This window comes from Clytia hemisphaerica, unplaced genomic scaffold, assembly GCF_902728285.1.
Source record: "Clytia hemisphaerica strain Z4C2 unplaced genomic scaffold, Clytia hemisphaerica genome assembly, whole genome shotgun sequence".
NCBI classification, from domain to species: Eukaryota; Metazoa; Cnidaria; class Hydrozoa; order Leptothecata; family Clytiidae; genus Clytia; species Clytia hemisphaerica.
The window spans coordinates 483,801-510,399 of NW_027104248.1; the positions used below are offsets into that span (position 1 = coordinate 483,801).

The 26,599-nt window shown below is 34.7% G+C and overlaps 2 protein-coding genes across 3 annotated transcripts in view; both read left to right on the forward strand.

Moving 5' to 3' along the window:
- Positions 1 to 6,436: 6,436 nt before the first annotated feature.
- The window catches only part of LOC136816445 (lisH domain-containing protein ARMC9-like), a 42,503-nt gene continuing 22,340 nt past the window's right edge, over positions 6,437 to 26,599 (forward strand). The window contains exons 1-13 of one of the 2 annotated variants that reach the window (XM_067072769.1): positions 6,437 to 6,751; positions 7,078 to 7,203; positions 8,772 to 8,930; positions 9,534 to 9,692; positions 9,954 to 10,046; positions 10,199 to 10,226; positions 10,406 to 10,581; positions 10,821 to 10,913; positions 11,072 to 11,109; positions 11,423 to 11,570; positions 12,747 to 12,839; positions 13,112 to 13,326; positions 13,616 to 13,755. In XM_067072769.1, coding sequence (XP_066928870.1) covers positions 8,787 to 8,930; positions 9,534 to 9,692; positions 9,954 to 10,046; positions 10,199 to 10,226; positions 10,406 to 10,581; positions 10,821 to 10,913; positions 11,072 to 11,109; positions 11,423 to 11,570; positions 12,747 to 12,839; positions 13,112 to 13,326; positions 13,616 to 13,755 — 1,327 coding nt within the window. In that variant the 5' untranslated portion in view covers positions 6,437 to 6,751; positions 7,078 to 7,203; positions 8,772 to 8,786. Of the gene's footprint in view, positions 6,752 to 6,776; positions 6,856 to 7,077; positions 7,204 to 8,771; positions 8,931 to 9,533; positions 9,693 to 9,953; positions 10,047 to 10,198; positions 10,227 to 10,405; positions 10,582 to 10,820; positions 10,914 to 11,071; positions 11,110 to 11,422; positions 11,571 to 12,746; positions 12,840 to 13,111; positions 13,327 to 13,615; positions 13,756 to 26,599 lie in introns of those variants that run through there. The other variant, XM_067072768.1, reaches the window with a different exon arrangement.
- Positions 16,808 to 18,576, forward strand: LOC136816526 (neuropeptide Y receptor type 1-like). Its single transcript, XM_067072867.1, has one exon. The coding sequence runs from the start codon at positions 16,949 to 16,951 to the stop codon at positions 18,125 to 18,127; it is 1,179 nt and encodes a 392-aa protein (XP_066928968.1). The 5' UTR covers positions 16,808 to 16,948; the 3' UTR covers positions 18,128 to 18,576.

Sequence of the window (26,599 nt, forward strand, 5' to 3'; positions counted from 1 at the left end):
TTTCCATTGCATTTGGCCTGCCTTATAAGGGACCCTTCCCGACGCACCGCACCGGACTGTCCGGTGGCAAAGAGTATCCTTTCGCTACACCGTACGCAATAAGTCTGGTGTCAGTCTGGTGTTGCATACAGGGAATTTTGGACGCCGGACATTTATGAAACAAAAAATTAAGAAACATCGGGCGCATGACTGACTGGTCATCAGTCGGGTGTTTAAGATAAAAACTGCAATTATTGCTCTTTTCGGAAATTATTGCCGAAAACGGCAATTTTTTTAACGATGAAATGCTGAATCGGCAGAAAAATAAAAAAGTAAATAAATGAAAATTGCCGTTTTCGGTAATTATTGCCGTTTTTGCAAATAAAAGTTGACTTTATTATTGAACACGTGGTATTTGACACCCTCGCGATAAGTAGGCCCACTGTGCCTCGTTTAGTTTTGTTTTCAACTGGTTTTTGTTGGAAATGCAGATAGCAAAATCGAGTCATATGTAAACAAATTTACAACGGGGGTTTTGTTATCTCTTTCTGGCTTTGTTTCGGCATCGATGCAGGATCTTTTAACATATTATTTTTGAACTTTTCATGTTATTGAGCAACGAAAAATTGAAAAAATCACTTTTAAAAATCCGAAAAACCATTTTCTCGATGCAATTTTACTATTTTCAAACACCTCTGACATCTTTGCCCTTAAAAGGACAACACATTTTGCTGATTCAGCATTTCATCGTTAAAAAAATTGCCGTTTTCGGCAATAATTTCCGAAAAGAGCAATAATTGCAGTTTTTATCTTAAACACCCGACTGGTCATGTCCGGTGGGAAAAAATATCATTCTCTGACACCGGACATCAGACTTCCTTAAGTCCGGTGAAGAAATTGTCCGGTGGTAAAAAAAATTCTCATTTTACACCGGACTTTCGCGTGACCAGTGTTCGTTAAGTCTGGTGCGTCGGCAGGGTCCTCCTGCGCAGCCATGGCTACTGCTAGATAGAGTTAGAGTGTATATGTAGTAGAGATGGCACTGGTGTTCATTCCTACGTCATCACCAGACACAAATGCTGGTTCAGCTTGCGCATCAAAAGCCCTTAGGATGATTACGCTTTTCATGCTCTCTAACTTCATGGGAATTTGAATTAGTTTTCATCAACAACAGGAGGAGTACACATTGAGTATAAATATTTCTGTCCCAAAAAAAAATAAGGGACAAATATCAAGTACTTATTTCAATGCTGAATAGACACAGACAGTTACATCAATATGCCTTTTTACCTGTCTTTAAAAATATAAATAAAAGTAATCACGGAAAAGGACACGAAAAAAAAAGACATAAGTGTGAGAACAGAGTAATCAAACTCGTTAGAAAAAGTACCATTAGAAGTCATAAAAAATCAACCTGAATAAATGCAATCGAAATTCCAGAGAACTTCATAATTCCCCAAACAACATTACATTACTATGTCAAACTCCCATCACATAAATTTTACAATTACGTCAGAGTAGACTACGCTTGCCACCGAAGAGGTTTATTTGGAAAGGGTAATTATATTTTATTGTTCGCTTCTTTTTTAAAGATTCGCCGGGTTGGAAAAGTATGAATTTCTTTGTACATATTTTACCTACCCCAAATATTTAGGACGCTGAGTTTTAAACGAATCGTGAAGTTGAAACGAACGATAAATGTATCAAGGTCTGTTTTATTTACCCCCTGGTGACTTAACAAAAGAGACTTAACTCGATGTTACAATCCAATTATTGAAAGTTTGTCTCGGCCTTTTTATAATGAGCGAGACATACGTTCTCTGATTACGCAATTTTCATATTGACATTTTCGAGGCATTTTGATGTAACTGACAGAGAAGTTCCAGGCCCCATTTAAGTAACCTGATAACAGATGTTCATAATTTTCTTACGCGCACGGTAAACCTCTAAAGGCACTTGAAAATTATACATCTGAGGAAAATAGTCCTCCCGCGGAAAATTCTACAACAAGAATCTTGTTGTGCGCCGGAAAAATAAAAACTAATACGGCGCCTTATTCATAAACACAATCGCGCAACTTTGTTGTCATTCCCAGTCCTTTTAGACGAACGCGGTCCTTACGATTTCGAGATTGCATATTCGTCAGATTGTTTGTTTTCACACATCCCTTTAGAGCTTCAGCGTGGTGTGCAGAAAACATTCACGATCTGATCTCAGGTTACATTTAAGGGGCTCCCCTAGGGGCTGGCGTGACACGTGAATGAGCCTTTTTTCTGGGACGTGAATTGGACTTTTTTAGCATGTGAATACGTGAATTGAGATATCAGCGGGAACATGAAAATAAGATTTTTCCACCGTGAATTCGTGAATCGAGATTTTTAGCGTGAACGTGAAAAGCAAATCATTGTCTAAAACACAAGGAAACTCTAAAAATATATCTAAGACAGTTAGGAACATTTGGCGAGTTCCTATACGCGGCCGCAATCAAAAAAATCATAACATCACTCATTATAGTGTTCGTGTCTTTTCGCACTTTTTTTAGCCTAGACATTGTAGCAAACATAGTAAGTATAAGCACACTGTGCTTTTAATTGGCTGAAATTTTTTTTTGCGTCGGAAAAACTTTTTCAAACTTTCAGCGATGATAGACCAAACTGTTACAATGAAAATTATCCAGCGCATTTTTTATCTTCTTACCTTCTTCATTTTCAATGAAGCACTCGAAGTTTACTGAAGGTAAGCACATAAGATATCCTTATAATTACTGATATTCGTTGAAACAGGCTTCGTTGTGCGCTGCGGTGGAGTGCATGATGTAACTTGATGTAACTCGCCTTCTGTTGGAAGATCATATTGCGGGCGTTTTGGCGCTTTCCGCAACTCTTTCCACCATTTTAGATGGCGTTAACAATAGATCCAAAAGGGCGCCATAATCTTGGAAAATAATTTGTTTTGGTCGCCGGCTTTGGGAAGTAGCAATGTTATTAGTTTTTTTTGCGGCTAGTACAAAACGCAGGTTTAGGTTACAGGTTTCAGGGCCAGGGTTACAGGTTTCAGGGCCAGGGTTCAGGTTTCAGGGCCAGGGTTCAGGGTTCAGAGTTCAGGTTAAAATTGTCTACAATACAGACTTGCCTTTTTCAAATTACTAACCTCTTTACTTCTCTTTTCTCTTTACTCTCTTTGTGTAGGGGGATTCAAACAAAAAAGCTAGGGTTGAATGGAATGGCGTTGTTACGAACAACGATGAAATTTTTCTTTTAAGAACACAAATTCAACAAAAAATTAAGTTAGTTTTACCAGGTTTTACAGAAAAGAAAAAAAAAACCGTTGTCTTCTATTCCAGCCAATTTCATCATACCAAATAAGTCTTATAAAAAACTATTTATTTTCAAAAAATGGGTGGGTGATTTTGATTACTTTCTTGCTTTGAAAGAAAAAATTAATGATATGGATGATTTCCACTGGTTCTGATCTTACTCTTACAAAAAACAATAAGCGTTTGCCATATTTCTTTTTACTACAGGAGGAATAATAGAATATAATAGTAGTATTAGTTCTTCGTCAATGCTTTGATTTGTAATTCTGCTTGTAGTAGAATATTTTAATTTCAATAATCTTAATTATTATTTATTCGACTAGTTTTGTAACAGAAAGATAATTTCTACTACGTCAATTGAATTATGAAATATTTTCAAAGTGACGCTGAAAGTAGTAGTAGTAGTACCTGCTGTCTCGTATTTTGAAAAGTATTGTTCACCACCAAACTATTAAAAGTTTAAAAAGAAAACACACTCACACTTGTATTATATATAACACGAACTCTAGCAAATGGTCTGCAGAATAAATAAATATACCTCGGAACCTTCTGGTCTGGAATGTAGACAATTTTAACATGAACCCTGAAACCTAAACTTGGCTCTGAAACCTTAACCCTGGCACTGAACCCTGAACTCTGGTCCTGAAACCTGAACCCTGGCACTGAACCCTGAACCCTGACCCCGACCCTGAAACTTGTGACTTTCGTACTAGCCGTTGTTTTCGATGGAAAATGGTAAGAAACTTAAGTTTACAAGTGTCATTTAGTTTTTTGTGACAAGTGTCATTTAGTTTTTGCTGGCTTATAGAATGGCAGGATCCTGGATGGTTTACCTAACTGTAAGACCTCAATACCTAAATCTGTAAAGTTTTCTTGCTCGCTTTGCTCGCATATTCTTGGATTAGTTATTGTCATGGTAAAGTCATTCAAAATAATCAAAACTTTATAACATTAAAATTCTCAAAGATGTCTAAACAAATATTTTCGTTATTTTTTTGTGGGCATGTTTTTTTGCATTTTTAATGACAATTGATATTTGTGATGCAAATACTGCATCCAACGAGAGCGTCTTTAGCCAAAACAAAAGAGTCTAGAGAAAATTTTCTCCGTTAGCGTTTAATAATGGTTGTCTCTCTGTAGTCACTTATATTGTTACTACAATACAATACACAAAATGATACCATGTTAACTTAGAGACTTTAGAGGATTTTTGCTCATTTAATAATTTGTAGGTAGTTCAGGGTAGTTCTAAACATCTTGTATGCATGCAGCATCAAACAATGAAAAAATAATTCTCATAGATAATGATACACCTGATGCGTTTTCAAACAATCTAGGCATTCTAAATTTTAAAGGTTTTCTCTTTGGCAAAATTCTTGGAACGTCGCGCCGGGTACGGCAGGTACGTTGCTCGCCGTACCAGATTTTTGGCAACAAATAGTTACCGTGAAAAGCACAGGTTGAAATCATATATCGACGCTGTGCCAACCAATCCAGATTCTATTCAGCGCGCAATCAACGCAGAGAAAAGTAACCATGATGAAGTTCAAAGTTGATATTTTTATTCCCGTCGTTGAAAACACAAATCAAAAATGTCATCAATGCTTTTTAAAAAGAGTCAGTGATAGAGAATCATAACATAACGTCTGTCTATTATTTCGATTCAATTAAAGTGACATTTCAATAATTAAAAGTTTAGTAATTACTGTTATACATTTGGGGATCATGTAAAAGATTTCTTTTAAAAGAAACTCATTTCAATTACACTTGGAGGTTTCTGGGGAATTCGTAAATAGTAAACTGCATACTGATACAGTCTGCTAGACATCATTATGGTAATATTTGCTCTTCATCTTTGATTTTTTCTACAGTGATTAGATTGACACATGCGCAATAAAATTTCTATTATTGGTCTACAGAGGTTGAAATATTCTCAACCTCTGATACTCAGGGTAACAAATGGTCAGTGTTAAAATCAATCCTCTGCTTGTACTACTGCTCCACCTGGATATTGTGTTTAAGTCTACAGCTTCTCAAACCATATGATTGGCACAACCTCGATTTGAAATTAAAAAAATCTTCTTACGGGTTTGCGAGGAAGCAAATCCCACACCAAAAGCCCACCCTACGCCAGAGGGGTAGTTCTTTGTAACTTTTGGTGCGGCAGACCTAAAAAATTGCTTTGTTATAAAGCTCAAATAGCTGTAAAAGATGCCTTAAAAGGTCAACGCTATCAAGAATTAGGTCACAAAACTGCAGAAAAGTTCATATTGGCGAAAATGTTTGGCATAAGAATAGGTCAAACTGCTTAAAGAAACCATAAAAAGGTCTATATTTATAAACCCAATAAGGTCACAATCGTTTTAACCAAAGATTTAAAAGCAAAATTGTCGTGTGAACGTGAAAATGGTTTTATTTGCGTGTGAATACATGAATTGGCAAAATTTTGTGCGTGAATACATGAATTGAGGGTCGACTGGGGGGCCTCATTTAACACAATTTAACATATAATCAAGAACAATTGAATCTTAATAAAATCAAGATATTATTGGGTAATAATTTGATTGATATTCAAATATTCAATGTTTGGTACCGTCAACTGCTCTAAAACTTGGGACTATCTGACAAAACATGAGACGACAAGTCGGCCACCATTTCAGAGAGTCATTTGATTTGAGTTAATGAATAATGAATATTGATTGAACCAATAAAAAATGTTTCACTTTTTTGCACCAATTCTTCAAAATGAAAATATTTAAGATTTAAAGTTCTTCTTTTATTCAATGATTTTTTAAGGCACTTTGCTGACAATCTAACTCTTGCATCAAATTCTCACTTTCTTCAGTAAATTGAAGATGAGAAAAAACCTAAGCCTTAGACTCACGAATTGAAACAAATTTATGAAGGTTGGGATTTTACAGCCGTCCGTCCTGCAAGGCACTGAGAGGCCACGGGTGCCAAAAAGAAGGACCGTGTGAAATGCGGCAATCTCATTGGTGGAAATTTGATAAACAGCTGCAAAATAATTGAGCCAAGCAAACCTTGAAAACTAATTTGAAAACTAATTTGAAGATCAACTTCCCAAGAAAAAGATCTACGGGGGGAGACAGAACCCACCTAGATCTGCACTAACCCATGTGCAGAATTATTTTTACTTTAGCGTATAAATAGCGTATAAACAAGGCCTTAAAAATCGAATGGGAATTGAATGACAACATTTGGTTGATTGATGCTGCATGTTTGCAATCAGTCATTTTGTCTCGTTTAAAGTTTTCAAGTTTTGATTATTGTCTTGAGAACGTGAACTTGTTTCAGGTAACTCTCATCCTTGTTGCAAATACATCCTGCAGATGACTGATGTTGTTTTTTCTGAAAGCTTGATTGACCGTCAATTTATCTTCACCTTCCCAGTTATGAGAAGTTTCTGGTAACAACAATCAACGGCTCTTGCCACAAGTATATATGCATCTTTATTTTTAAGCTATAGTACAGAAAAAAATATACAAATAATGAATGACTTGAGGGAGAAAGAACATTATCTACATGCTATTGTAAAAGAGGTATAAAGAAAACTTCCAGCAACAAACTTCATAATTTTTCGTTATAGTATTATTGACTTAATTTCTAATGGTAATGCAAGATATTTCTTTAAATCCCAATCATCTTCCCCTGATTGAGAATGAAAAAGAAATGAGAAATAATTAAATTAGGCTTTCAAAGAAAGATTTTTTCTTCATTTCTTCAATTAAACTTTCAATAAAAAATATTGTGCCACTTTTTAGTTTTTAGAAATTCAAGACTACACTGACACTCTTGAAGCCTACGAAGAAGAATTGACTGAGAAAAATGTTGAACCAGATAGCAATCAACTCCCTTCTCCCCAAGATGAAAGCTGTATCAAAAATAAGGTAAGTAATACTTGGAAATTCTTCTAGTTGCAAAAATCTTTTCAAGCGCAGAATCATTTGTAAATAAAAAATGTCAAATTTTAGTTATACATAGTTTGGATTGGAAACAAAGCAGAATGATACAGGGGGGGTCAATCAGTTAATCCCGAACATCATCTGTAGTAACTGATTTTGGATGATATTTAGGACCACCCACCCATTCTGACACTTAATCCACACTGGATTTACTGTTTTTAAGTCACAATCTTTGTATACCACCCCCTAAAACAGTCCACCGGGGCATTTTGGCATGCATTAAGTTATTTTTATTGATGTTGGTCGACTTTCTAAGTAATTTTCAATGCATTTCTTTTAAAGACATGAATAGCTATGAAAATGTAAAATCTAAAGAAAAAATATCTAAATCTAGTATGAACAGGTAAGAAAATAGATCAAAACAGCAAAATAATAAAAGGCAGTAAGTAACAAAATATAGCAAACGTTATTGCATACCTCAAAAAAGATTCAAATATTTCATTTTTTAAATCAACATTCAAAGTCAGTTAGATCTAGTTAGATTTTGTGGTTTTAACTAGGCTACAAACGCAATCTTTATCGTTAAGTGTTCCCAACGATGTAGAACTTGCTTGGGGTTAGGTGCCCCACTCACCCTATAATTTTTTCAAATTGACATTTTTAGTTCTCTTGTCATTGTTTTGAAGAGAAGAAGATCTAATTCCCTGGCAGAGTACTCCCTTAGTTTTTCAATTTCTGTTGAATATATTGAGAGCTTTTGTTAGTGGAGAATTTTTTGGTTTTCTGGGTATGTCTTAAAGGAATCTTTCAAAACGGGTTTTTTCTTTAATCTGACCAATTTTAGTTGAAATGAGTACTAGGGAACCATGCACTTGACTTTATGTTACAGCAAGGAACGAGGTTCCTTCCTATATTAAGTAAAAGCTGGTTTAAAACAAACCATTTTGATAAAAAGGTTATACAAGCTCGCATACAGGCTGTTCCACCTGAAATACATTTCGCAAATTGTCTACCATTTTTAATCTGTTTTAATCAGATTTTTGTTTACAAAAAAAGGGGCGAATCACCCGATTTTATAACAGCTTGAAAATTAGTGAAAACGGAATTTTTAAACAAAGCAGGAGAAAGTTAAAGCAAGACTTTGATGCAGTTTGACGTTTTAAAGACAGAAGAAGAGGCAAAAACGAGCATGAATCAGAATAAATGAATTTTACAGAATGACAGAAAATGCAGTTAGTCCACTTTTTTCCCCCAGAATTCTTATAGAGACCACCCCTTTGGCAGTTAATCCACTCTTGGATTTAACTATATTTTTCAAAATTTGAAAATGGACCACCACGGTCAAAACAGGCATAGTGTTTTGGATTAACTGCTTGAGCCCCCCTGAATGATAACACAAATAAAAATTACTTAATGTATTACTTTACTTAATATCTAATGAGCAGATACAATTTACCTGGAAAATTGGGTTTCTCTATCTTTTTGAAAGGCTTGATTGTAGTTTTCATATGCTTTTGGCAGGATGACTATATTGAAAAAAGCTTATTTTTCAGGATGATCTGACAAGGATGTTTCAGCTGGGTAATTCTGCAAGCTTCTGGATGCTCTGGGATCAACACATTCCTAAAGGGAAGCAAGAAGAAAATGATACACAACGCTTAGTCTTCAGTCTTCACCTTTATTTTGCAGTCTTTCCCTTACTGGAAGATGAGGTATCCTTTTATTCTCCTTTATCAATTTCAAGAGCAACAAAATTATAAATGAATACACTCTCTATCATCTAGTTCATTACATGGAAATATTAGTTGTTTCCATTTCTATTCTTACCTGCAAGTTCTATGGCATATTAGTGGCCAAGCTTCGATTCCCACTCGGTGCTAAGATTGATTTGGCAAGTGAATGTACCTACACCTGGGTCAACCATATGAATCGAGTACCTTAGTCTGATATAAGAGTTTGGAGAAGTATGCCAGATATTGTATCTGGGGTGGTGACATTGCTCACGAATAAGCAATCACGTGAACAATTGCTCTCCGACCCTTTTTGAGTAATGATCTGATGCGTCATGTTGTGTCACGGGCACAGTGTGAAAGGAGTCACCTTAAACACTATTATTTCCCTATCCTAGAAAAGGTAACTATCCCAGAAAAAGGCACATTTTGTTTGCATAGGCTGGATTATCCTTCCTTCCTACAAGTTTCTGTATAAAGCAGATGTTTTTGTAACAATTCTAATTTATGGACAGTGATGAAATTAATTATCAAGTGTCAAATGTTTATTGAACTGATAAGTTTATTGTTTTTGTTTCTTAATAGAGTCGCTTATCCCCTGTTGAAGCCTCAATGGTGGAATTCAAGAAGTATTTGGAATCCAATGGAGCAGCTTTGAGTCAAACAACTGAATTTGTTGCTTTTTACGCATTGCCCTATGTTCCAAATCCCAAGAATCACCCTGCCTTCAAGAAACTTTTTGAGGTTAGTATTCCTATCAAATTTTCAACAAAAAGTCAGCTAAAAATGTTGCATTTTTATTGCGCAATTATGTTCTATTTCCCGAAGGAGAATCTTGTAAAACTTTGTTTGCTTTTACGCATAAGCCTATGTTCCCAATCCCAAGAATCACCCTGCCTTCAAGAAACTATTTGAGGTCAATATTTTTGTCAATTTTTAACTACAGGCTGTCTTCTTTTCTACTTGATCTCACAAGAGTGATCAATCTGTTTTTTTTTCTTTTAGGATGAATGGAATGAAGACTTGAAGGAACGCTTGACTTTATTTCTTGATGATACATTGTACTCAGATCCTTTGCCCTATCTCTACAAACTTTTGGTTGGTATAGCTATTATTTGAAAAATTAAATTCAGCTTTTTCGCCACTTCGCCAATAAGATACATTTTTGATTATGACTGTGATTGAAATTTTCCATATTTTGCAAAACTAATGGCATGGCTAAACTCACTGTTGTTCTTTTTTCATTTCAGAAAGGAGCTTCCTCTATTAGCAATCATGGTAAGTTAAATTTCATTGGAGCCACTCATTCTCTATAAGGTGGCTATATCACTCATCACAACTAAAAGGGGCATATGTGTTACTCATCCCAAAGTGTGTGTGTGTGCCACTTGTTTACATGTATGTAGGTATTCGTTACTCATTCAACTTCAGTCTCCAGAAACAATTTCTTTTTGTAGATTTAGAGGAAAGAGAAAATGACAAAGAAGTAATGAAAGAGGAAATCAAACAAAGTGAAGATCGAGCCAATTCATACTTTCAAAAGTTTGCTAAACTGCAAGAAGATCACACCAATTTGATTGGAATCGCTGCCGAACTCGTTGATTCTCTTGAAAGCTGTGTTCGGGGAAAAATGGTAAAATCTTCGTATTAAATATCAGTTTAAAAAAGTCATTTTTCATAAACTTTTCTAGACATTGCATGAATTATCTGGAATTATATACAGATTTTTCAGGGAAAAAGCCAAATGCAAAATTTGGAAATGCCGGAAATATACCATTGTTATTATTAATTATTGTGATGTAATTTATTTCAGTTCAGTTTTCTATGTAATGAAATATTATTGGGCTACCTTTTCTTTCTTGACATTATCAGGTTACACCGGATTACTTGCAACACATTTGCGAGAGGCTTTTTGCTGGCTCCATTTCCAAAGAAGACAAATTGGATCTAACGGTTCCTGGCACAGTGAGCAAAAGTTTTTTACAAATAAAAATTTGTATGATTGGGAAATTCAATGAAATTTGTAGTCGAACAAAGTGAACTTTTATAGTATTATACGTAAATCACATTTGAATTTTACACAGTGAATTTATTTTATTGATTCCTATACTTTTTTTGTTCAGGCATCTTCAATGCTTCGAGCTTCAGTTTCCATGGATACGTATGTCCATTATTACTTCATTCTCTCCAACTTTCAGTTATTCCTGTCACAGTTTCTATCATTGAATTATACCTATACCCTATATTGCCTCCTTCTTTTATCTTTTGTAAGATGTATCTTGATCAATCTATATTTATGGATGTCAAGTGAACTTAGGCTACACTGAGAAATATTATTAATATGCTTTTTAAAAATGCAACGAATCAAGTTTTCTGCGAGATTCTGTTAATTTTGTGGTCTGTGAAGTTTAGTGTGAACAATAAATAGCAGATAAGAAATTCAGTAATTTTGAAATAAATTTTTGATTTATAAGGCAACAAACAACACACACAAGACAAAACATTCCTCCATCATTAACAACAAAGGAAAAGGCCAATTTGAACTTCAACATTATCAAGAAAGATTTATCAGGAATTGGATCCGCCCGGAACAAAGCATTATTACTTCAAGCTCTGATATGGGTATGATAATTACTTCTCCATTTGAATCTTCTTTTTGGACCTACCTGGAGGTCCTATAAATTAACCTTTGTTCGTCCGTCCGTCTGTTCGTCCGTCTGTTACGAGCTTTTCTCGAGATTGGCTCATTAGTTTTTTCTGGTTTTTGGCACAAAAATGCAAAATGGCAATGCCCAAAATGTGACAGAGCCCGATTTTCGAAAAAAAAAATTTTCCGGCCGAAAATGCCGGAAATATGCCGGAAAAACCGGTTTTTTGACATTTTCTCGAGATTTCATCATTAGTTTTTTTCTGATTTTTTGCTGAAAGATGCGTATTAACAATGCCCAAAACATGACCGGGTCCGATTTTTGAGAAAAAAATTTTTCCAGCCGAAAATGCCTGAAATATGCCGGAAATCACCGTTTTTCTGAATTTTCATTAGACTTTTTCCTTATAATTGGTTGTTTTTTCATTCAAAAACATTATTAATAGCAATGCCCACCATCAAGCATATTTCAATTTTCAATAAAATTGATTTTTGAAGCCGGAACTATTAAAAAATCGCCGGAACAACCTATATTCGCCGGAAAGACAGTATTTCTTGAATTTCTCGAGCTGTACTTTATATTTTTTTATGAAATTTTGCACACTGATGCAAAATGACAATACCTAAAATGTGACAGAGCCCGATTTTCGAAAAACATTTTTTTCCGGCTGAAAATGCCGGGAATATGCCGGAAAAACCGGTTTTTTGACATTTTCTCGAATTTTCATCCTTAGTTTTTTCTGATTTTTTGCAGAAAGATGCGTATGCGCAATACTCAAAACATGACCGAGTTCGATTTTTTGAGAAAATTTTTTTCCGGCCGAAAATGCCGGAAATCGCCGTTTTTATTTTCTAGAAAACTTTCTTAAGCTGTGCGTTTTTCTGATAGTGTATTGTTTTTATAAAGAAAAGCGTTTAATAACTTTTTTACTTTTTCAAGTCTTTTTCAATAGTATTGATAATTTCTACCAATAGATATGCTTTCATTTTATATATTTTTGTAATTTGACCAGTTATGTCTTATGTGTTTCATTGTTTCAATGTTCATTGGTTAGTTTTGGTAACCAGGTAGGTCCATAAAAGTATCACTTGTTTCTTTTTATTTTGATGTGTAATTTCTCGCTAATTACAAACTTGAATTCTTTTTTTAGAGATTGATCAGAGTGCCAGAAAACCAGAGGAACAAAGCATTGAATCTGTACATCAGCAACGACCTTCTAGGTTTTTCCTCTGGAAACCTGTCAGTAAGTCCACTTCATCCAATTCCATTGCATCACTTTGACTTTGCTAGATCCTCAAAATCTCTGGACCTCTTGCTGACTTTCTCTTATAAATGCAACGGTTTGTAGGGCTTACAAGTTACGTTCTCCCTTTCTCTTTGAAAACTCATTAAAACCATTACATCAAAGGCAGTGTGTTATTTTAATGCTCCGAATTAAATTGTTCTGATGGTGTTCTGATGCGGTATTGTAACGTGTATACATGATTTTCTATGTCTACTACCTTTCGCTTTCAGCCATTCTTCGAGAAGATTATGGACTCTAAAGACAGCATAGCGACCGAATACTTGATGAGATTCGTCAACGTGACGGCCTCGTTTTCGGCTGGTCGACAATATATGTCACAATCGGAAAATTTCCTTCGCCTGCTGGTTAAGTCGTTGATGAAAACTAAGAAGTCTTCTGCTATCAGTGAGAATATTCTAGGTGGCTTACAAAAACTTAGTTTAAGGTTAGTTGTATTACTTGAAAGTTTTTCCGTTTACTGGTCGATATCTTGATGAGCGATGGCCTAATGGTCAAGGCGCCAGCGCCTGAAACTAGGGATTCTCGGTTCGAATTGCCGCTCCTTCCAATGTTTCATACAGTTCATAGATAGTCGAGCCGGTTGGCTGTGGACCCCGTGAAAACAACCAAAAGATTGTCTAAAAGTCCTAGATTACAGGACTATCCACTTTACATATCGACTGTAGTCGATTTTTTTATTGTTACAGAGTTATAAGGGGAATTTTTTGTTTTAGACGTAACGTCCAGACTATTTTGATCGATTCGGCGGTAGTCGAATGGCTGTTCAGCGTGCTTGACGATCCGGATGACCTTTCTGATTACACTTTGGAATATTCCGTTGCCCTTCTCATGAATCTGTGTCTGAGAACTAGTGGTAAGCAGTCTTTAATTCTTCTCTCAATGTTTGAAATGATCCAATCGCTATTTGCACTTTCTTTCTTTATTAGTGATATTAATGTTTTCATCAAACAGTCAATTTTCCATTATCGAAAATTGAAATCATGTAATTTTTTTTAAGACGTCATTCGATATTTGCGTGTCGTATAACTTGTTTGAGGACTAAAACTAAATTCTTCATTGAATATGTAAACTCTAACTGGGGGTTGAGTTCTCATTAATTGTAAGTACAATTTCTTCGGACTAACTTCAAGTCGAAAGCAATGTTGAGGAATAGAGAAGTGACTTGTCTGGAGCTTGGCTTTATCAACATTGGCCATCAAGGGGCTAACTTGACCAATGAGACTCCATTTCTGTCGACCAATCATATTCTTGCATGGAAAATTATTCTCTTGGTGATTTTGTGTTTTGTTTTCACCTCCAACCTTTTACTCTTCTATGGACTGCACAAGACCAGCCGCCCTTTCAACACCACTTCTAAATTATTCATAATGCTGTCAATCCTGGATATGCTTTATTGTTCTGGATGCACAATGAACGCTTTGTTTTCAATATTCGTCCCAAACTACCCTTGTGATGTCTTTCGCACCTTCATATCAATCAATCATGTTCTCTTCCTATTCGTGTTTTGTGTATTTGGTGTCGTTTCAATGCTGAGATTTCTGGCTTTAAAGAAACCCTTTTGGATTGTTTCACCCTTCAAAATCTACACGTTGTTATTTGTAAACTTTATTACATCTCTGGCATACGGTGCAACGTGTTACTTCTTATACACTCAAGATGACCTGAAGAAGTTGGACGTCACTGATATCTTTGGAGCAACTACACTTTCGATTTCCATGCTTTTCATTCTTCTGGTCAACGTGTTATCTTACGTACATTTGAACGATCAGATAAATCATAAGAAGAAGATGAAAAACACCTCCATAGTGCTAGACCAACCATCAATCACAACCGGTAACCATCTTCACCAACATTCAGAAGATATCTCACGTGGTGAATCCGATGAACGAAAAAGAGAAGCTGTCAAAACTCTGATCATTATTACGTTATCTTACATCTTTTGTTATCTACCACTCACAATGTACATGCTCCTCTCCTCATCCGGATTGGTCCAATCAAATGAAGTTTTCGAGATGATATTCTTCTATTGTTCACTGACAAACGGTGGCTGCAATTCATTGATCTATATTTTAAGAAGTCAGAAAATCCGTACTTTATTTACTCCTTCAAAGGGTCTACTTGTCGTTTTTTCTTCCATAAGTAAACATTGACTTTATTCGTTATCATACAGGTCTTTATATTTTTTACAAAGTTTCCTAATTTTAAAGGTTTTGTTTTTAAATAAGAGTCATATCGTTTGCTTACTCATCAATTTTAATTTACAAGCTTTGTCATATTGGATTGACACGGATGTGGAGCAAGATTTGTCAGAAAAAGGAAAAGCTTATATCAGCACAATGTAACAATAGGGAGACACTGTACTGATATGAAACGGAAACACTTATGTAAAAATAAAACCTTCAACCAACAAATATATTATTCTGAAAGAATGAATGTATTTCATATTAACTCAGATCCAATACCCAATATTATGGACTTGTTGTAAGAATTTTATTATTTTTCAAAGACGTGGGATTGTTTTCGTTTTTCAGCAACTTGAAAAGTGACGTTTCGAAAATCGTTGTTCTGCTGCTCTCACCATTGGTCCTTATTTAAAAAATCAAAACAAGCCGCCGTTTGAATAGTGCTTTTGGGCATCACTACCAAAGTGTTAATTTTTCTCTTGTTTTGAACTGTACAGGTTTCACTTTTTGCTTCAAGTCTTGTTTCGTTTAAATGCTCTTGTTCTGATATAATGTTTGTCTGTTTTGGAATCAGGGGGGGGGGGTAGTACTTATACTAGCGAGTTTATGTATGTGTGTTTTTCAGCGACGGAGAGGGTAAGGTTTTAATTTGAGTAGATCCTGACCAGCTGAGGACGACGGTAAATCCCCAATATTTTCTATTTGGATGGATAGAAATTGCTGAGCTTATTGTAATCCCCACACTAGTCATTAAATCAGATGTAAAAAAAACGGACCTAAGACGAACGTTTGTATTATTTTTGAAAATATGAAGATGACAGCTTCCCTCAGTAAAAAATTATTCATGTTTTTCTACCGATGACGTCGTCAAAAAGGCGGATTTTTTAAGGTTTTTCTTAAATTTTTCGAGATTAAGCCATTTTGAATGATTAATGTTTAAATATGAAAAAAGTTCATGCAATTTTGTAAAAACTGAAATAGAGTACCTTATAGTCATTGAGACTTACTAACAAGGCAGGTTCTCTTGCCGTCACCTTATTTTCTGGAAAGATCACTCTATAAAAATGGATGTATTGTTTGGAATAATATTTCAAGTGGAAAGATATCGGATCCAAGGGACACTATTAAAATCTCGGCTTTCTTTGATTCAACTCAAGATTCGACAGGAGTCTCTACGGAGAGTCAAAAAAGGTGGTCGTATATGAGAACAAAATAACTTAAGATTTGAGACCTGAGTCACTTATGTGTTTTGCAGCCCTAACGGCGACAGTTACATTTCCAAACCTCACTTTTCAGTTATCACACTTTGAATTTTTTAGTTTAAGGTAAAAAATGTCAAGGATTCGCATAACAAATTGATTTTACAAACGAGACGTGCATATAAACAGGTGCCTTAGTCAACGTTTTTGTTTAGGTGAGAGAAACGTCTCAATAAAGATTGAAATCAAGAATGAATTATTCAACATGCTATTCTAAATGTGTTAAAACTCTGTGAATATGAAGAAAAAAATTGATTCTTCTTGATTCTTCATCTACGTCAAAGCCAAACACACCCCCACTGATCGATAATGAGTTTGAAGAATTTGTATGGCTTCCTGTTTTGAAAGCTATTAAGAATTTATGATGTTGTGGAGCACATATAAATTAGGATAAGAAAAACATTATTTTTATGAAGAACACAGAATTGTGCAGCAAACCACTTTTTAGAAACTACTACATACAACGTTTGATTTCAAGTATTGTAATCGAGTGGGATTATCATTTTATTGTATTTGTGCTTTGAGATTGTGGAAAGCAGCTACCTGTTAATTTGATTAATATTACCAAATATAACTGATTTGTTCCACATAAATCGAGAAAAAAATGTCCTTGACGGTGATACATAAGAACATTGTAACAATTCATGACCCCTTGGACACAATATTCATCGTCTTAGGTCTGCTTATCGTTTTCTTAAATATCATGGAGATAAAATTCATTACCAAAACGAAGAAAAGAAAGCTTCAAAACTCACAATATTATCTCCTTAATCTTGCGGCATCTGATTTAATGACAGGTGCGGGGATTACAACAATTTCAGCAATTTCAATGTACCAAAGTAAAAATGAAGACAAAGACAATCAATGGTTATCCAAGATTCAGGTTATGTTCACACTTGGCATTTTCAGAATCACACTTTTCATGTCTATTCTCGCATTGATTGTGTTGACTATTGATAGAATGTTAGGTGTTTTAAGACCACTACGACATCGAAATACTCACAAGAAACAAGTGGTTGGCATATGCATAGCTATGTGGGTCTTATCGATTGGATTTTCTGTATTCAATATTGTAATCAACCAAAAACATGGCCGCATATGGAGTGGCAATATACACCAAGTTGAATATCAACCAAATAGCACAATGATATCTTTGTTTCATTATAATTTGTCAAGTTTTGCATACCACTATGAATATACAACAACATTTGAAACCATTCTCATAACAGATTTTAAAATCAGATATCCTGGAGTTGATATTGTAGGAGACCAAAATGAGACGTTCTTTTTCAGTGATCTTAACTTAATTGACAGTAAAGATGGAAGTCTTGATGGAAATATTGATTCCTTTCGATCAGAGAGACACACAAGTGTTGAATATACAATTCTGCCAATTTTAGTTTATTCGACAATCATTTTTCTTTTGGCTGCATATCTATTAATTTGGTATCATTTGAGAAAAAGTAAACAAAGTTTGAATACTGAGACTAAATCAAAGAAAACAGAGGCTGTTAGAAAAAGGACGGAACGGCGCTTTATCTTCCTTTCAATTGGAATTGTGATAGCTTTCGCGCTTTGTTGGTTACCAGTCTCTATTTTTGCGACATTGTTTATTAGTGATGTAATCTCAAGAATTGACCAGACTCGAAAAGAGACGGTTTTATCGATACCGTTAGTAGTAAACTCGCTGTTAAATCCATTTTTGTATTTCAAGATTATGAATAAAATGGACTGTGGTTGGTTAAAACGATGTAGAAGAGGGAAAAGATGTTGTGGTAGATAGCTCAAATAGTCAGTATGAGCTCTCCACTATAAAATGAATTCTTGGATGTAAAAACTTCAATTTGCTGAAAAAATGATATGAATTTCCCTGTTTAGGAAGAGATTAATACCCTAATACCCTGATCGAACTTGATAATTAATCAAATCACTGACATCCAAAAACTCGTTGAGTGATTTCTGACATCGTTGCAATTGATCCAGCATCGTAACCAAGAGATTTCGAATACCAGGTCTTGAAACAATGGACAGCAATCTGTTGTCTCTCTTGATGTCAAACATGATCGACCTGTAAAAATATAACATATATAATATTAGTGGTGTTTAAATTAACACAAAATATGTCAAGTGTAGGAACATTTTTATTCAAATTTTAAGTTTTAAACAGAGGTTAATTTCAAATTTTGTAACTTTTGTTATTTAGTATTTATGTAGCTTGTTTTTTTAGTAGAACCGAAAGTCAGCATTATTTAATCATAAAAGGAGGGTCATCCTTAGTAAGCCGGAATAAGGGAATGACTTTGGACGTTAAAATAGAAGAAAAATCTGTTTTATTAAGGATATATCTGAATTTTTTATAGTAGCTGCCTAAATCTTTCAAAATGATTAGGTATTATTAGGCCTGGTAGCAATCCTCAGCAGCGAAATGAGACTTCAATGCGGTGAATTGGTTCATTAGTCCCTATTAAAAAATTGCGTGATCATTAATTTTTCCTAATAAACTGATGACAAAAAATAAATCCTTTTATGCAAAAAGCAATTGGTAAAACTAGAAGATAGCATATCATTTGTTCAGTTCTTACGAATACGAGTTGTATTTGCTCCATAAAGATACAATAAAGCCGGTTTACAAAGATATCAACTTATATTCAGAGGTAATTGGAAAAGGAATACGTCCTTTTATCCAAGAAGTCATGACGGTGCTTGAACAGACGGGTATTGATGTAGAGGCGTACACCGCTGAAGATGGACCTGCTCAACAAGAGATGAGTTCGGAATCAAGTTAGTCGATAACGCAATCTGCTACAAAAAGTTGTACAACATATAACCCAGAAGTATCAAATGAAAGCGCTCTTTCTATCTCAGTGTTTCATTAAAGAAGCTGACTGCTGGGATAATTCGTTCGATATAACTTGTCCGGATGTTTAGTAGGGGGGATTTGTTCGTTTTTTTCTAGGTCGCTCAATTGTTTTGGTCAAAGCACTTGTTATACCTTTTTGGAAAGCTAATGGCTAGGGGAATCAAAATAACTTAGGTTCCAATTTTTTTTTCGGATACTTTGGTGTGATTTTCGGACAAAAATGACGGTCTCAGGCAAAAATCATAGGGTCAAAAATTAATGAAAATTTTAGCTTGAGAAAACGGAGACCTGATGTGTATTTTTGGAAAGCGAGGAGGGTCGGTCGGTTGGCGTAAAAATAAAAATAAAAGTAGAATTTAACCTATATAATCTCCTAAAAAGGCAGCAAAAACTATTACATCTTGCCAAAAATGCGAAATAGAAAATAAAAAGACACAAAAAGGTCGAATTCATCGATAAAAAAGAAACATTATTGAACATAAAATTCTCAAATTCTTGGAAAAACTAAAATTTGGGAGTCTGTAAATTGTATTACCAAAATAGATTTCATTTTTATTTCGATTTTTGGAATTTCAGGGTCGGTCGGGCCCATAAAACAACTAATCAAATTGGTCTCGCCTTATGGGATTTTATTCTTAAAACAAAATTAATAAATAGTATAATTGCTAAATATATTCCTTCGTAAAATGATTATATTTTTTGATCTTGTCATGTTGACCTGACTAAAGCTAATCAGCCTTCCTGTGGAAGAAGTGAAACCTCCAGTTAATCATCGATGCTTTGATGTCGATTCGATATTGAAAAAAGTTCTCGCCTTGTCACCTTCATTGTTAAGCTTTGTTGCAATTCTGACCTCGTATATTTCTTTTCAAGATGGACATTTGATTTTATAAACATTTCGAATCTTTTTATTCCTGACAATATAGATGAGAGAATTGAAGCCTCCATTGGAAAGTGCCAGATAGAAGTAAAATATTTCCACATCTAAGCTTCCTCGATTTTTTGAAGATAGACCACTCAAACGATAGACCACTTTTGCTGAATGAATCATCAGTGGTAAATAACAGAGGATGCAAAAAAGGTTGATAATGATCAAAGTTTTGACAGCTTCTTTTTTTCGTTCATTTGATTCTCCACGTGAAATGTCTTCCGGATGTTGTTGTTGATGATTTCTTCTGCATGAGGTACCATGGATCGAGCGACATAATTGTACGTAAGATAAGCAATTGATGACGAGAACTGACAGAATAATCAATGTTAAGGAACTCAAATTAATCAGCGAACCTTGAGTCAAAGATTTGAAATCTCCTTTCCGAAAAAAATAATAAGACGCTAAGGAATAAGTACCTGCTACTATAGACTGTAAGAAAATGATGGCACAGATTTTCCATCCATCTATCCTAACGAAAGGCCATTTCAAGGCGACGAAACGCAAAATGCAGATGTCAGCAAATAAAAAGATCACCATGCAAAACAAGAAGTTATCGAAAGACAAGAAGGCGATAAACACAAAGCAAGGGTAGTCCGGTTTTGTTAAGCCCAGCACAACAACAAGCCAAGCCCCACCGCATGACAACATATCAAAAATTGATAACAAAATGAACAGCTTCGTGATATTGGTAAAAGGGCGACTCGTTTTGTGGAAGCCATAAATCAACATCAAGTTTGAAATGAGGACGAACATTGTAATTATGAAGATACTTATTTCGGAGTCGTTTGGTCCATTGCTGGCTGTGAAAGTCCTGTTCACACTAGCCTCTTTGAAAGCACATTCCACTGGTTTTGGTTGTGGCATTTTAAAGTATGAATATTCTCTTTCGATAAGTTGTAACAAGTTATTTTTGCAGTTTAACCAAAGACTTGTTTGGCCATGAAACTTTTCTTCTTCGTTTATTATTTTTTGTCAGTATCATGTTTATTGTCGCTTGATTCATTGATAGTTTACGCTGGTATTCCCTAACCTCCTATCAAAACCTGGTTATATATTTTTCTGTTGTTGATTTTCAAAATAAACAGGGCGCAGTGAAAATGTTGACTTTTTCCATTTTGTGAAGTTTTAGTTCAGAAAACTTTAGGTTCATGGGTAGATCTTAATATTTAGTTTAAACATATCACTCAAATATTAGTCCTTCCCTGATTATGACCCTTTCCTCCTTTCTTGCAATTAAAAACCGCCCTCGATATTTTTGTTGAATTACGTAATGATTGCCTCTACAGATTCGAACGTTTGTTTCCATAACGACGGAAATTACGTATAACTTAACCAACTATGAAAATGCTCTATAACCGAAACAATCAATTATAAACCTCTTTTACTTAACCTTTTTGGTGCTGCTTTTTTACAAAGAAAATTTTGTTTTAACTTTAAACTCGCCAGTTCTCTGGATCAAAGGAGAGGAAAATCCCAATGTCTTTTTCTTTCGACAGCCTTCGAATATAAAACGTGTGAATTACTGAGAGGAATTCAATCCAAAATTTAGTTCTAAGGAGATTAAGAATCAGTCATTTTGAAAAACTAGAATTCCAATTAACTGAATTTCGAATATAACCGAGTGGTGGTTTTTTTGCCTGAGTTGAGTAAAGCAGATCTAAGGAGAAAGCCATACCCTGACATTGATGAGCAAGAATTTTGAATATGTTGGGTTGGGGTTCAAATTAGCGGTAGTCTACTGTAACTCCACTAAAGGTGCAGATTTCTAAATGTCAATGAAAAATTCAAACAGAAGTAAAATCAAAATAAAAATAAATTAAATTGACACGAATTTAAGGTATATCCTCACTCTCACATTTGAAAATAAAAGAATGGTAAAACCTTCAAAATTTGGTGCACTGTAAGGCTGTAAGGATGTATTTGATTTTTCATGAAATTTTACTGCACTATAAGGGTCGTCACTCGGTCTAAACGGGTGACATTAGCCTGTACCAAACTCTTCTTCGCTGACCGAAAAGATAACGCGAAGCTCGCGGCAAGTTTTTCAAAATATAAAAAACGCCCGTGGTGGTGGGGTGGTACAGACTAGGGTGACATTAGATCGAAATACGTTCGTGGTGTAAGGTATACGGCTTATCTTTAAGGTACGAGAGTAAATTAGTATTAAGTAGTAATAACAGAAACTAAATATGAATTTTGCTCATAAAGAAATCTTCATGGGGCTTTCGTTCCACAAAATAAGTTTCTTGAGTTAAGGACTTGTCTTTTAGATGGTTTCAAAGTGAGAATTTTGTGTTGAGTAGTTTATAGCTATGTGAAAAGTTCAATTTCCATTGTCTTCAGTTTTACCAGTTTGTTTGAAAAACGATTCAAACTTGTTTTTGTAGAACTTTCTAATTTTTTTATTTCTCAAGATATAAATCAACGAATTAAATCCACCGTTTGCCAAAGCTGTAGTGTAATACATGGTTTCAAATTTGACATGTTTCCTTGTGTTCACCCAATAGGCTACCAATACATCATAAATTGTCAATGGTAAGTAACAGAGGATATAAAATACCGTGATAATGATCAGAGTTTTGACAGCTTCTCTTTTTCGCTCATCTGATTCCCCACTTGAGATATCTCCTGGATATTTGTTGCACTTGCTTCTCGCCGACAGGTGGCAGTCAAGCTCTATAGAAGTGTTGTTCGTCTTTTTTTTACGATTTATCGATTTATTTAAATGTAGATAGGATAGAATGTTGATGATCAAAACACCGATAGTCACACAAGCCATTGTGCTTATAGCCGTTAAAGTTCCATAAGCCATTAAAGATAGATCGTTGTCTCTGCAGAGAAGATAAGTGGCAAGAGCAGTGACAAGTGAAATGGCAAACTCGATACAAACCATCAAGTAAATTTTCCAGTGGTCGATCACCATAAAAGGCGATTTGAAAGCCGCGAATCTGAGAGTACAAATAGTAGCAAATATCATGACAACCAGGTAGAACGCAAAATTATTGAAGGCGAAGATTGTTATGAAAACAATGCAAGGGTAGTTTGGACCAATGATACCTACAACGGCCATCAAACAGGACCCACTGCTTGACAACATATCAAAAATTGATAATAAAATGAACAGTTTTGTGATGTTGGTGAAAGGACGACTCGTTTTGTGGAAGCCATAAATCAACATCAAGTTTGAAATGAGCACAAAAGCTGTGATGACAAAGAGTGCGATTTCTGAGCGCTTCACTTGACTGCTTCGTTCGGACGTCGCGTTGAAGTTAGGGTTCAGAAAAACACATTCTAACGGGCTTGTTGATGCCATATCCCTCTCTGTAGAAGTGATTGAGTCTGCGCTTCAAAATTATTAACTCCTAAACTTTCTGTTTCGGTGATCCCTATAAAAACCTTTCATTGAACCTTCCCTACATATAAAATATGCCTTTTTTTAATTACAGTGGAAAATGAACTGGACGCGCGACATTCTCTTTTCAATAATTATGTTGAAATTTTAAAAGTAAACAAAATGTGCTAATATTACTTTGAATAATTTTTCTTAAACCCAAGTTTTTTAGAGACCTATTATTGCTTCGAGCAATAATATTTGTTCTGAATGATTACCTACGTGAGAAGTTTGACCAACTTTGACGAATAACTTTGGCGTCATATAAAATTGTGTCCCTTCTCCTCATCTATATATTAATAGCGGTGCTTTGTGTGTCTGTGTGTCACCACTTTCGTTTTCGCTTTGTCTGTGTTTTAGAATTATGACTTTTAGTCTCTTGTATGCCGGGCATTCTGTAGCAATATTCAATCTTTCGAATATTTAGTTCAATCCAATCCTTAATGCCGATATTTAGTTCAATCCAATCCCCATATTTAGTTCAATCCCTATATTTCGTTCAATCCAATCCCGATATTTTATTCAATCCCTATATTTCTTTCAATCCAATCCCGATATTTTATTCAATCCAATCCCGATATTTCATTCAATCTATTTTTATTCAATCTTTTTTTTCATTCAATCTTTTTTTTTATTCAATCCTTTTTTTATTCAATCTTTTTTTTTTTATTCAATCTTTTTTTTATTCAATCTTTTTTTTTATTCAATCTTTTTTTCCATTCAATCATTTTTCATTCAATCTTTTTTTTATTCGATCTTTTTTTAAATTCAATCTTACTGGGCACGAGTACTCATGCACTGTTGTTTTAACATTGCTTTTAAGCAATTAACATTTAAGCACCAGCACCACTCTAGGCTACAGCACCACCGGATGCTCTAAGTCTTTCGGTTTGATTCAGTCTAGCGAAAGTCCCATTTCTAAAGCTAGCACTCAGCATACTAGTTGCGTTCGCAACGGCTCGTTCTAAAGTTCCTGATGATGTTGTCGAACTCGTTGACTCAACCAAATTGCTGGCCTCACGAAGCAGCTCAGCGAGATGTAAATTGTTATTGTTGTTGCTTGACGCCATCTTGAATTTGAATCTAGTCGGTTCTGACTGTAATGTATTATTAAGACATAATATATATTAATATTAATACTAGTCATAGATTTCACTAAATGCCCCCACAGAAAGGTCATGTCATGCACTTATGAAGCTTTTAATGCTTTAAAAATTAAAGCATAAAAAATAATCAGGAATAATTGATTGATTTAATTATTTATTGATTGGTTGAAAAAAAATCATATTCCATTAACAAAATACTTGAAGAATTCATGCAGCTTGACAATTTAATAAAATTCAAGGAAAAGCTGGAAAAGCTTCTCAAAAACATATTTCGAAATTCATGGTGTCATTATCTTACTGACTTTCACATCTCCTTGTTTGTTTGTTTTTTCTTACAACAATATATGTCATGATCATTCACTAAATAGACCTTTTCCGATAATGCTGCAGACATCTTAGATTGTAGGCAAAATATATAGCGGTGAATAAATCAACAAGGTAACCAATCAGAAATAGCTTTGTTTATTTTTCATTGGCTGCTATATATTTCAACAATTCTCTTTGTTACTTTGCCTAATAAACAATAGTAAGATGATAAGATGATAAAATTTATCAAAAAGTTTTGCGCCATCTGAAATAGACCAATCCTAGTTAAGGCCCGGGCTCCACTTGCGTACGCTGTGATTGCAGTCAAAAAAAAAATAAAGGAATGCCATTGTGGTCCATTCAGACGTACAGTCGAAAAGTTGAAATGTGCCTAATTTTTTTTCAAGTGCATAGTACTTTTTCATGATGTAATCTTTTCTCCAAGCTGAAAGGATTGAAGCCATTAAGATATGATTGCAGCTAGACTTTTTGAGTTTTTAGCTATATACTCTCACTTTATGGTGTTCCTGTATGACTGTCTGTGTGCCTAGTCTAACCACCGTTAAATGCCTTAACTTGGAAAGCTAGAATTGGAGCTATTTCACCAAACCCCTGGAGCGTAAGTTATTTAGGCTATCACAACTGCATGAAAAAGTTGAACGTGCGCATGCAAAGTTAAACGAATGTAAACAAACTTTTTTCAGGTTTTTAAAATAGATTTACCACACTGAACAAACAGTGAAAACACTCTAAGTGAGGTAAATCTATTTTGAAGACCAAAAAAAAACATTGATTGACATTCAACACATTCAACCACTTTTGGATTCAACTTTACTAATGAGTACGTACATTCAACTTTTTTGTACTTTGCCGGTATCTTGTTTTATTAGAAGGACTTTCTCGAGTTACGACCATATGATGGTCTTTAAAGCTCAAGAAGCTCTATAAACAATAAAGCTAGTTATTAATAAAATAACAGACAAAGATAAAATTACAGTTTGAACAAAAATATCAACAACAGTTTTAATTTCGAAAGATTGAATATTGCTACAGAATGGCCGGCATACTCTTGATCCACAAATTTGTTCTATTGGATTCGCGCCATTTGCAAAAGATTTCGCAAGCAATGTTTTGTTCTCGATAAGTTTGTATTGATTGACAGATCGGATAGAGCCTGGTTTAGACTTTATCCAGCCTTTGTTTTGAAATTTAAGTCCCATCTACATTTAGTAATTTTAATTTCTGCCCAGCTTTGCCTGATCCTGTTTTTTGGTAAATTAAACAAAGAATGTAGTTTAATTGAAATAACAATTACCTGTGATCCAAGAATTCAAGTGAGATCCGATTCCGTAAAAACGTCCTACTTTAAAGATTATTGAAGCAAAATGTAATGTGTGTGTGTGTCCGACACAATGGAAGGACAGGGAAGGTGGGTGGGCACTTGAATTCTTGGATCACAGGTAATTGTTATTTCAATTAAACTACATTCTTTGTTTAATTTACCAATAACAATTAGCCTGTGATCCAAGATATTCAAATGAGACTTCAAAGCCTACATCTTTGCTTCAATGAGCAATAAAAACGTGACACAGTATAAATGTCAAGTTGGCCTGAAATAGGCAACACAACAGTATATTATAAAAGGATATCACGTCCTAACA